This window comes from Limanda limanda, chromosome 2 (assembly GCF_963576545.1).
Source record: "Limanda limanda chromosome 2, fLimLim1.1, whole genome shotgun sequence".
Taxonomy (NCBI): Eukaryota; Metazoa; Chordata; class Actinopteri; order Pleuronectiformes; family Pleuronectidae; genus Limanda; species Limanda limanda.
Window position 1 is genome coordinate 18621168 of NC_083637.1, and position 13119 is coordinate 18634286.

At 40.4% G+C, this 13119-nt stretch overlaps 1 protein-coding gene across 1 annotated transcript in view; it reads right to left on the bottom strand.

Moving 5' to 3' along the window:
- usp43a (ubiquitin specific peptidase 43a) overlaps positions 1-13119 on the bottom strand; it is a 92527-nt gene that overhangs the window by 42486 nt on the left and 36922 nt on the right. The window contains exon 3 of the mRNA XM_061092119.1: positions 10411-10514. Within this exon, the coding sequence (XP_060948102.1) occupies positions 10411-10514 (104 nt within the window). The remainder of the gene's footprint in view (positions 1-10410; positions 10515-13119) is intronic.

The following is a 13119-nucleotide window of genomic DNA, read 5'->3' on the forward strand; positions in this document are numbered from 1 at the left end:
TGCGGGGCTCAGTGGGAGGAGAGATTCAAAACGAACAGAAGGTTGGCAGCAGGACAGTTGAACTGGAAAAAACTAGAAAGCAGAAGCTGGGGGAGAGGGAGACACAGATAGGACCAGGTTAAGGTCTCTGAGCTGAGCAGAAGAGAGCTGATCAGAGAGGAGGCATGACAAGACGAATACTGCTTATGGACATTAAGTGTGATTCATTATATCAGTGATTCTCAAACTGTGAGGCATAACAGGTGGGGCGCGCGACCGGGAGGAGGAAATGTGATGCTGAACTAATATTATAGGCGAACTAATGTTTTGACGTCTGCATCTCTTTAACGGCGGAGCAGTAAACAAATCGCTCTTTCGCCGTTCGCTTGGATTCACAGTCAATGTGGTAGGACATGAGGAGAGACCAGTGTGTATTTTATGTCTGAAAAGTGAAAACTCTATGAGACCAAACAAATTAAGAAGACACTTAGAAACATTTCACCCCAGTCACATGCATGTGTTCTTTTTGGTTTAGCTTTATCATCTTTGTAACAAAGTGATTTTAATTGAATTAATTTTTTCTCTATTATTGAAAAAGTACAGACTGATGGAGGAATGTAGTGATAAATGTCACCAAAAGTACTTTTGGTGACATTTAAGCAAAGTTATGGCACTATTTTGTGAAATAATAATTTAATAATAATAAATAATAATTGTTTGAAAAAGGATTTTTCAAACAACTTTTTGTCATAAATTCATGAAAGTAATGTGGATTTAATGTTCATGTGTATGTTATGTAAATACACATGTTAAACTTCGCCCATTTTGTTGGGGCGTGAGGGGAATGAAAAATATTTTAGACCCAAAGTGGGGCATGACAGAAAAAGTTTGAGAACCACTGCATTATATATACGTGTCTGTGTGTGTGTGTGCGTGTGTGTGTGCGTGCGTGTGATTATACATCACTTCTCAAAACTAAGTTACAAAAGTGATCGACAAATAAAAGAAACTCACAGGTGAAACACAAAAAAACATTTAAAGGAGACATATTATGCCCATTTTACCACAAGTTGATATGGTTCCTTGGGGTCTTAATGAAATGTCTGTAACATTTTTTGGTCAAAATACCACAAGGATCATTTAAAACAGCAGCCTTTTTACCCTGTCTAAAACAGTCCTCCTCAGGTTGACCTGTTTTGAGTGCCCCGCCCCGAAAAAAAACACATTCAGTTTGTTCTATTGTCACATAATCCTCTCAGTGTAGGAATGTAATCCCATTACTCATCTGAGATCATTTGTTGTCATTCAGTTGCCTTCCATTACAAACCATTGCATTTTCTATTCTTGTTTGAAGCTTTGAAGTAATTTAACAAACAAAATCGTTTGTCCCTTAGGTTTAAACAAGCGCAAAACTGCTGAGGTAGCAGTTAGGGATGGGCATTCGATTAAATTGTCTTAATCGATCATCAGGAGAGTTAATGACGAATTTTCGATTAATCATTAATATTTTTATATTAAAATTCACTATTTATAGGCTGTTAAAATGCAGTGAAAATAGAAAAAACACAGCGTGTTTCCTCATTGAGATCTTTATTACAAGATGAACAACCCTTGTGGCAATTAAACGGGATCCGTTCAATGGTTACACTTGAAAATATGCGCTGCTGTACACTTCAGCCCCGTCGAGAGAGCAGCTAGCCGCTGAGAGCTAGCTCGATCTGACGGTTCTCGACCTCTCAGTCCGGTGGTTGTCACGTCCTCACTCCCAGAACCCCTCCACCAGACCCGGACTGAGAGGTCCAGAACTGTCAAATCCATCTAGCTCTCAGCGGCTAGCTGCTGGTCTTTCAGCGGGGCTAGTAGAGTATAGCTCCGGGCTGCTTCCTACAGCTGCTAAAATCCTCACTGTGCTGCGTTCAGGCAACTCGGATATCCCGACCTCCTACTTGAAGAAGAGCAGTGGACTCCTCATGCGCTCATGAAGACGTATAGCTTCGCAGTGTTGGCAGTGAACGCAACATAATTTCGTCGATGACAAAATAATTTCATCGACGAAATTCTTAATGATCAATTAATCGATCGTCGATTAATTATGCCCATCCCTAGTAGCAGTTTTCCATTAGTACTCTTATATAAATGAACTTTAAATAAAAAAATACTACAAGTATGGATATACAGTAGCGTCTTAATGTCCTCTTTGCAGTACATTCTTTGCACTATAGTGATATTTATTTCTTGCTTGTATTTGATTCTTGGAGGAAACTGTTGCTTCCAAATGCTCTCTTCTCACTGGCAGCGTTAATACAGTGTCTGCACATGCATTTTGCATGTTGCCAAAGACAAGCTTGTCAAATGTACAAATACGCTGGAAACAACAATACAATAGTTTTCAAAGACCATGTTCGTTTCCTCACTGTCAGTGTTCAGCCTTGTGCGCCGTGACAGCCAGCCACAGGCTCGCTAATGATGCCAGTTTGTAGTCAGTAAAACAGACTGACAGGCTGTACACACGCACACACACACTCTTTGCATAACCCTGAACTTCACATGTGCGTACAGCAATCCCCCCCCAGCAGACACACAGGGCATAATTTAAAGAGGTTTCGTGGTGAGGCCCAAGGTGTTTCTTGTCTGCAAGAATACACTGTTCAGCTGTCAAACCAAAGGACCATCAGTCTTTCATTTAGCCGATACGCAACACCACATACTGTGGCTGACAGAACTCAACACAGACGAAAATATGCAAATACTCACAAAACAACCAAATATACACAAACATGCTGCGAGCTGCTCAACTGAGATGCTTTGCAGCACAAAACAGGGGATGATGTAAGAGATGCAGATGATGAAATGTAAGCAGCACAAGTAGACAGAGATAAATGTAATGTGATATATGAAGTTATAATATCAGGATTGAGCTGACACCGTTGGTTTATACACGACAGAAGATTCATATAAATTTTTCCTCCAATCAAAAGTCTGAGCGACACAAATGCGTGAATGTTTCAGGAGCAAACCTTCGCCTTCTGTCGTTTATTTTGTTATTTTGGGACACCACCTAAACCCTGCAAAAGTTAAATGAGTGTTTAGTCTCTGTACTCCTGACCTTATTCACGGTGTAAACAGTTTGCACTGACAGCGATGGATGGTGGTAGAGACACAGACCTATACCATGTAACTTTAAAAAAAAGTGCGACTAAGGATGTGAGTTTTAAATTGTTGAGGCTTTATAACTGTAGATACTGTAACTGCTTCAATTAGATTGGTTCATGTTCATGACAGCTTCATCTAGTTTATCTTACAGCTTTCAAACAATTATTTAGGCAACTGGTTTTAATTTGAGTCTATATCTTCACAACGATATGTTTCTGCAAACTTTCTCTGCTCTTACACGTCACTTCTTGTCTCTGCCTCCTGCACCCGGTTGCTCCACCTTTCGATTCAATAATGCAGAGGATTTGTTGCTGTTGTGAACGTGTCTGTGCAGAAAACCTCTCGCTGTGTTGTGCATGTGTTAAAGGCAAAGTCTTGGTAAAGTCCGAAGAATTGGTTCCGGTCTCTACCCAGACTTTTTCCCAGGCCGTGTCTGAAATCAGCTTTTGTTTCTTTGCCGCCTCTTGTCTCTCAGTGGATTGTGGATTAATCTAATCCAGAAATCTGATTCTTCCTAGAACAATCTCAGATAACATTCTTACTGGCAAGACATACATTTAAAAAAAATGAGTTTTTCTTTTAACAGCAGGGAAAGAGATCGAGCAGCAAAATCTACCTAACCCTAACCCTAACAGATATTTCGGGCAGCAGAGGAAACTGTGTTTTAATGTTTGATTTCACAGATACAGGGTGTTGAATAAGACTTTTCACTTAAACATCTCCTTTATTGATACATTGTATCTTTAGTCTTGTTTTTGCAGGGATAAGGAGATTATCAAACACTATTTTCCTCGCAGTTGTCATTAACTAAATTAATACTGGTGCCATAAGGCAGATCCTCGTAGCACAAACAAATATTCACGTATCAACATGTTTTTCAGCCAGGAATCACTAAACTGAAATAAACACAGCAAACAGCAGCAGCAGACTTATTGATGGTTTTATTAAGCCCCCCAAAAATTGTGTATGAATCAATTCTTTACTAAATTAATTCCCTGCGGCCCGCAGTAAATGATGAATGATCCAGTGTGCAGAATACATATTTATAGCATCGACTGTTTGTAGTAAAACATTACTGACCATTCATCAGCCAGCCTCAGGCACATCCGGCTTAAGAACTTTTTGAGCAATTATCAATACTCAACATCTGATACAATGATTGTAAAGTAAGTGAGTAAAGTGTGACGTTGTCTCTATGGATAAGAATCACTTTTATGTTTTAAAAGAAGATGTTTGTTTGATCTTATTTCATTAACTAGTAAAGCTCTTTTGTACAGTGTAGTGAAAGAAAGATATTAACACCCTAAGTTATGCAAAAATATTCAGTTTGTATACAAGCTCGATGCTAGTCTTTTAACCATGATGAAGTAAACTGATATTAATGTACAGATAATTAAATTTTGTCAATAAACACACTGGCACTATCACCTAAACACAACCCCAGCAAACCAAGCGGTGCACAGTTCTCCATATCAGGTAGTGGCAGAAACTTGGACTATGGGCAGAAAAGGTCTCTGGTTCGTCTCTGGTTCGACTCCACGGAGAAACAACAAAAAGACGAACCTGGATTGATCTGTTCAAAAATCCAAGAGGATTCTCCCTACCCTGTCTAGTGCCCCTGAGCAAGGCACCTTACTCCCCCAACATCTGCTCCCCGGGCACCGTACATGGCTGCCCACTGCTCTGTGTGTCCTGCACCAGATGGGTTAAAAGCAGAGGTTACATTTCCCTCCTTGCATGAGTGTGCTTGTGCATGTCTGTGCATGTGTTTGGGACAAATAAATGTATCTTAATCTTAATCTTCCTCCTGACACTGACAGAGCCCAGAGAGTTAATCTTCTTCTGTCCGCCTGTCAATCAGTGTGTCACTGGCCGTGGATTGGAGGGCCCTCATCTCTCTCTATCAGAAAATACAACGTCCTGTCAGGGGAAATTAACTCAGCTAAAGTGGCTGATGAGACTCTCTCTCTCTCTCACACACACACTCATACACTCACACACGCACACACACGCACACTCACATTCACTTTAGGAACATTCTCAGTGTCACCTTCATACTTAAGTTTCCTCCTTCCTCGATGAAACTAACTGACTAATTAACTGGGTGACAAATGGGTTCACGTCAGCTCAATGAATAAGTAACAGCAGTTACCTGAGCACGTTGACATGTGTCAGTGGTGAAGACAGACGTCTGCATTGCAGCAATTTGGTTTTACGTCCAGGTTTTTCAGTGTAGAACAAACAATGCAAAATGAAAAAAAAAACAAGCAGCGTTTTAGCAAGCGGGTGAATTGAAACATTTGAACTGCTTCTCTTTCACTCAGTCGCTCTCATTCTCATTTCCTTTATCTCCCGTGCTTTCGTTCTCATGCATTCTTGCTCTCGCTTAATTGCTTCATCATTTCTTGGTGTGCAGTGCTGGGAGAGGCATTCACACGATTACGTGACTCATCCACATCGAGTTCTGAGGAGGGTTCTGACAGTTCTGCTGGAGGAATTAAAAAACAGCAATAAATACTAATGGCCCAAATCTTAATTATGATTATACATTCTATGTGTAGTAAGGGAATGGGACGGGGGCCACTAAAGGCTTTTTAAATCGATCAGTGAAAGCTGTCAATAGCCAGATGCACCACCAGTCAGCTGATAGTTACAACACTGGAACTGCTTTGGAGGCAATGAGTGAACTAATAATAAATACAGAGCAACCCACAGCTTTAATCAATGAGGATTTTGACACACAACGTTGGGCACTGTGAGAGCAGTTACTGTCATGTAAAAAATGAATAAAAAATAATCTATTTAAATGTAATTTAAAGTCAAATCTAGCAACATTTTGCAGGAGTTTCATGCTTTAAAATGTGTAAAACCAGTGTGTGGGTAGATCTTTCTTACAAACACTGTGTATTGCATTAATGGACAAAAAAATTCCACCAACACAAATCTGCGCAAATGACTTCAGCGTTCGCAAAACAGAAAAGGAGAACGAGATCAAAGAGTTGTGGTAATGACTCGATAGTGTTCTGCACTAACTGGCCAGCACCCACTTCAAAGTCTGCTACTGGAGGGAGGCAGGTGGTATCAGCGGGTGGGGGAGTGGGGGGAGTGAGGCACGGCCTGTAGAAAGCACTGTGGGTGGTGCAAAGCGTCCGGAATCAAAGTGAGGAAGGTCAATGTCGGGCCATATTTATCTGCAGCCATTCTTCTGTGAGGAGTGGGCCGATGCTTCTGAAAAGGAAGAAGCGAGCACATCCCATCCTGGCTGCATCTGCACATTTCTTTATGATGTATCGAGCCTTTAAAGAATCCGGTATAAAGACATATAATTGGTGGAGAGGAAGTGTCGTACTGGATACCAGTTTCCTCTCTTGCATAAGAACCTTTAAAAGGTTTTGAGCTTTGCTTTGTGAAATATTGATTGTTTTCAGCTCTCAGCGCAACTTTCCAGGGACAAACAAAAACAATGGAATTTCCTCACTTGTATTTCAAAAGATCTCTCAATCTCAAAGTCATGATTTACTAGATCTTCTGTCTCAAACCATTTACACTGCATTACACTAACTGTGTATCATTTCACACTGAATCTGCATATAAATACAAACCACAGTGACGGGGGGGAAAAAATCATCCACAACATTCTTGTTTGCCTAGAAGGATGCGTTCTGCACGTCTCCTGTGCCATTAAAAATAGATGCTGCAAACTGAGAGTGACAGACGGAGGAGGGAGGGAGGTTTTTACAAAGACTCATTTAAACGCCGCGGCACAGCGCAGTGACTAGAGCACGGGCTCCCCACATCAGCAGCCCAAACCACAAGACAGCCCCGGCTCTAATCGCAAACATTTATTCAGATCAGACAACTCCACCAAAGGCCTCTGAGGAGCATCTCTGTGAGATATAAAAAGAATCAGGAAGGAGAACGAGGGGAAGAAAGAGGGACCAAACAAGTGATACAGATAGAGACAGAAGGGGAGAGGCCAGAGAGAGACGTAGATGCAGCCAGAAACAAAAGAACAAAAATTAGACACAGTAGGGATATGTTGTTTGTCCACATTTAGAGGCAAAGTGACTCCAGTTCCACCAAATAATGACATGCAGCTAAGAGGAGGTCAAGAATAAAAGAGTGAAAAAAGAAGAGGAATAAGTCTCCACACTGACTTATTCAGTGTGCAGACTAAATTCAGTCTGCAGTCTAATGAGATTAGAATACAATGTGAAGAACGCAGAGCCAGGAGAGATAACAAAGTCCAAACCACACAGTGTGTGTGTGTGTCCATTATTTATCAAATGTGACTGAGTCACGCTGCCTCAGAACTCAGAGACAAATCAACACTCTGTTGTTTCAATTAGAGCAACTTGTGTGTGCGATGTGTTCTGCAGTGGAGTGGATGGGGCTCGGTTTAGGTCTTGGATTAAAAAGCTAGAACCCGACAGATGACGATTTAAGATTAAACAAATTTCAATAAACATATAGCTTAAGGAAAATCTGTAGAGATTCTCAAGATATCATTATCAAACCCTCAAGACAAAGATATGTAATTGAAGCATTCGTTTTTTACCGATTAGCCATTCATTTCATTATAAATAACTATAAATTGAAATAAAACACAAATACATATATCGAACTTGAATAAGAATCATGATTTTTTTGTATCTAAGATTTAATCGATTCTGCATTGTAAACATTTTTGTAAACTAGTCTCCAGTGTCACTACCGGCCTCAGGAGGGATCACGCCTCAGAGCCTCTTCAGCAGACACAAAGCAGTGATTGGATGCAGAGGCATGTTCGCTAATTACACCAGCTCGGTTATGATTGTGCGTGTGTGTGTAAAAACATGCCATACACGTCTCTCTGTTTGTTCACATACTTTATAAATGTGCGTGTTTGTAGCAAATACAGCTATATATTCTCTCCACACACACACACGCAGAGCAGGGCAGGGAGGGGTTCGGGCGTCTAGTGCTCATTACAGCAGGTCTCATGAAGGACAACAAAGACATTACATCGTCTGCACTCACAGCCACATAATAGAAACACAAAGAAATGCCCCTCTAAATATAGACTGAATTGTTCATGAAAAGAAAAGGAGTAGAGGGGACATTTGTTAAATGTGGGGAAACAGGTGTGTGAGTAAGTCTAGGGAAAAGATCAGGGTATGTGTGTGTGTGTGTGTGTGTGTGTGTGTGTGTGTGTGTGTGTGTGTGTGTGTGTGTGTGTGTGTGTGTGTGTGTGTGTGCATGAGCTGTTTAAAGATGCAGCAGGGACTTGTGTTGTGAAAATTTCCACCCAGTGTTGTTGCTGTAATCAGCCAATTAACTGGCAGCTAATCTGATAATGACACATAAACATTCAGGTGTTTGTTTATGTGTGTGAGAACAGTGTGAGAGACACCTGAAAACTTGGTAGTATTTACTTAAGTTTTCAATTTTGCCACACTCCATAATATTTTATTCACCGCTCATTGTATTTTTTGCTTTGTTTTTATGTCTGCCTTGTAAAGTAACCTTGAGTGCTGTGTAAGCCGCCTGTATAAACAATTTATTATTATAATTATTATGATTTAGTCCTTCCAACTCACACATGGCAAGTAAAATTTACTTTTAAAGTTGAAGCAGTTTAAGTAAAAACAGGTTTGGATGATTTGAGAGAATAGTCGTACTTATTCACTAGAGTTTAAGAAACTCACTGTTTTAGCTAAATGTCAAAGTCCCTTTAAGACTCTTTATATAACTGAGAATTCTAAATTCCAAAGATTTGAGTGATTGACTGAAAGGTCCACACCGATGTGCTGTTGTCAACTGGCAGCTAAGAATATTTACTTAACAAACATATATTTCAGGGGCCCATATGCACATCACTGATGGTACTAAAATGCATCCAACAAAACAGAAACTGAAAAAGGATTCATCACAATTGATGACTTTACTTTGAAAAAGGAATTTAAATTATGTGATATAAAAATGCTTTTTTGAGCTGGTAAACAATTTTCCTTCATCATTGTAGCAGAAACTGCTGAATCAACCAGAGAGTAAGGGGATAAGTAAAGAACATCAAGCCTTTAACAGTGTATCAATGATAACATTTACATTGTGAATTCACACATGATTTACTGTGTCTATGGGTGTGTATGTATTTACTTATTCATGCATGTTCAAAAGATGTGCCTGTTTTAGGTCAGGCTTTATTTTCCATTTTAGAAACTTCTCTACTCAACATAAAAAAAAATGAACCTTTTCCTATTTGCCGCCTGGCTGAAAAAAAGACAGGAATTTAATTGAAACAAGCAAGAGGACAAACTTTAGTCGGTCCTAATGTCAGGCACAGCAGGGCGGTGTCAAGGGGAAATGTCTACTCCGACAAACTGACTGACAAGCTCATCTACAACTGGAATATAGAGCCGACTGCAAACAGACGCTTAAGCTGGTTCACTAAAAGTCCAGAGAGCTGAGCGAGCACGGACACAGTTTGTCACTCGGACAAGTTGGAGACACCTGTCGTCAGCTGTCAACACCCGATCGATTCATCCACATTTCACAAACTGGAACGGCACTCAGGTAGAGTTATTACTCCTACTAGATTGCAGATTATTTTAAAACTACTCTGCTTCTAAAATATTTAGAAAATGTGAACAATGTTCAGAATAAAAAGGCTTTCAAGCGTTGCTCAATTTAGCTTTGGTAAAATTTTGTCTTTGTACAAGAGAATGACTGTTAAATCTGAGCTGAAAACTTGACTTCAACCTTATCTCCTGAATAAACATTCTCTGCCATGTGTGGCGACAAGGTTCCTGAAAGGTCTAGAGTCAGTTCCATTAGAGGGTCTATTAAACCTGAGAACCCATGTCTCTGACTTTCAGCTGTGAATGAAGCGGAGAGCCAGAAGCCCTTTCTAAAGATAAACCCCCTGAATCCATTGCAGGCCTGTATGACCTACTTTCTCGAGCTACTGATTTTTATCCACAGGAGAGAAAATACATTCTCACCTGTGCTGAATACCTTTTCTCTTTTACGGTGTATTGTACTTGGTTTATTCGAACGCAACCTCAGGGCGTTAGTTAAAGTGCCCAGTGGACTCACGTGCAAGCTGCATAATTGATAGTTCCTCAATTGGGTCTCCATCCTACTTCTTACTCTGAGCTTTGAGTTACCAACGTTTGACAGAAATTCCTTGAGCAGACGGTAAAACACCAGTATGACACTTAATGTCCACCACACGATGGACAATCAGCCATTTAGACCACACATCTGAAACGTCTGAGCTGTTTATGTCCCTCTCACCTGTACTGAGCCTGGAAGTGTTCCTGGACAAAACTGTGTCGACCCCGAGGCTGCTGTGTGCTGGCTGAACTGGGACTGGAAGAATCCTCCACTGGACTGGGTCCCTGCAGATAAATGAACCCAAGGGAAAAAATGTAAGCACATGGTATTTACTTCAACTTTTAAGAATGATTTGCAGAGACACAGATTATCATTCCCAGTTTTATATTTACAAAGGCACGAGCACGCTAAATGCAATTTAAGCTGCAGCAGAAAAGCTGAATGCACAGCGAATCTTTAATTATTTTATTCCCTTTGCCCAAATTCATTTCAGGAACCTGATATGTAACTGACATGAGATTGTTATTGTTTTGCTGCACAGGAGAAGATAAATCAGAACTTCACAGTAAGAGGGCAAAACTCTGAATAGTAGATTTCACCACAGCTGAAAAAAGGAAATATATTTGACATTTGTGTGGCAGGCTGAAGTGAATCAAAAGCATAAGTTGTGCAAGTTTCTGGGTAAATTAAATAAAATAAAACATTAATGCAGGGAGGTATGTTATTTACCTGTGCGAGAAGTAAAGTTGAAATAGTAAAAAGCAGAACATGCAGCACAGATTGGATTTTAGTTTCAGCCGTCCTCAGTGCCACGCGAATATCTCCTGAATAAACTAAATCGCTGCAATGGCCTGCATGCTGTGTCAGACGCAGCAGGAGAGCAGAAAGACTTTTAAGACAACTCAAGAATGAAAGGATGATGGCAATGAATTAAAGATGGACAAATGACTTGGGGAAAAAGTGCAAAAGATTGCTGAATCTGTACCTTGATATTTAAACTGCCAGCTAACACTAGGAGGTAATGACTGATTAAACACACACAAGCTGTGAGTTACTGTAAGTGCAAGTGCTGCGGAGTCGTGTGAAGTGAAGAACACACCAGAGGGGTTTAAAGATGTGTTTGTCTGCGGAGCAACGGGCACAGACAGCGATGGGGTGTTCAAAGGCATCAGCCATAAATCGAGCTTTGCAGCGTCAACATTTTTATACAGAAAATTGTCCACGATTTAGCAGCATTTGGGCAGGTGTAATTAATAACTTTCTATAGGTGAGCTGGCTACATGGTCTTGTACATGCGGGCTTGCAAACTGATTTACTGGGGCACTTGACAGAACTGAACTAGTGACAATTGAATGTGTTACACCTGTTTTTGTTGTGCTATGACAAGTTAAATTGCTGTGAAAAGTGTCTTGTTGCTCTTATGACACACGCACAGTACACTCTTACACAGGTAGGGCTGTTGTAGTGCCATGTTCTGCATGCCTGCTTGTCACGGGAGCAGCGCAAAACCGATACAGTTTATGCTGGTCTACCTGCCTGCCAAGGATGGTAAAAACTTTATGAGTCTCAGGGCCACAGGTGGGATTTCTCCCGCTGCTGCTGATGGACAGTCTGAATGAGACGTATGGGTCTATATGTTTATGTGTGTGAGAGGAAGGGACAGTGGGACAAAGAGGACTGCACACAACTCAACAAAGAACAAGAAGCACTGCAGGGATGTCATGAAGAAGTCAGAACATGACATCATGCATAGCTAAAAAATGCACTTCTCAAGGTATCTTTAAAGTTCTACAGACACAACCTGCAGCTTATATAGACTGGAAAAATCTTCTATGTCTATGAAGTCAGATCATGAAATTATATAGTGTAGTAATGCATTCACTTGTATAACCAACAAGAATAGAGACAAAATATACAGCTTATTTAGACTGACAATCATTTGTCAGAATTTTGTATAACGGTCATAATGATATCTATCTGTGTGCAACACACAGCATCCTCTTCCGTGGGAGATAAACGTGTTGATTCTGTACATTGAAACTTGGGGGTATCAATAAGTATCCATTTTTAACCTGTTGTGTTGTTTCAGGTTTCAAACTTTCACTGGTGAGAGATTATCCAATATGTTAATTACAAGTTGTTGATCTTCTCTGTACCTTCTCTGGGGGAATGAGACTTTCTGTGCTGGTCTTAAATCATGTCTTTGGAAGTAATGACTACCCAACTTTGCAGAAGTTTGTCTGTTGTTCACACAAAACCAAATCATCTCTGCATTCACTTTGAACAATAACCAGCTTTTTGGCATCTCAGAAAATCCCCCCAAGGGTGGCCCTTTCCAGATTATATAATGAGACAAAAGGTCAAAGTCCAGAAACCATGTCAGACAGTTTGTTTACAAACTTCACCTCAGCCCATTTCCAGACTTGGCCTTATCTTACCTTTAGTGTTTGCCTCTATACTAATCATAATATAAAGCCAATTTTCCTTTAAATCACCACAAATTCAAAAGCGATACTGCTGGACTCTTACAAGGAGAAACCACGAGACAAAATCTAGATTTAGTGCTGCTGTGTCTTGCAATGACACAAAGAGTCAACACAACAGAGAGGAGAAGAGGCAGCTACACCTGCTGTTAGCTGGGATCATTATTTACTCATGATGCAGAGTGAGATAAGACTGACAGCATAAAGAGGAAAAACAGAGATAAAGTAAGAAATAACAGACCGATGCAGGTGCTTCTGCCCCCGCGCAAACGTTAGCAGTACATTTATTTCTATAGCCCATATTCACAAATCGTAAAATCTCATAGGGCTTAACAAGGTGCGACATCCTCTGTCCTTAACCCTCAACAAGAGTGAGGACAAATTACCCTATTAACAGGGGAAAACA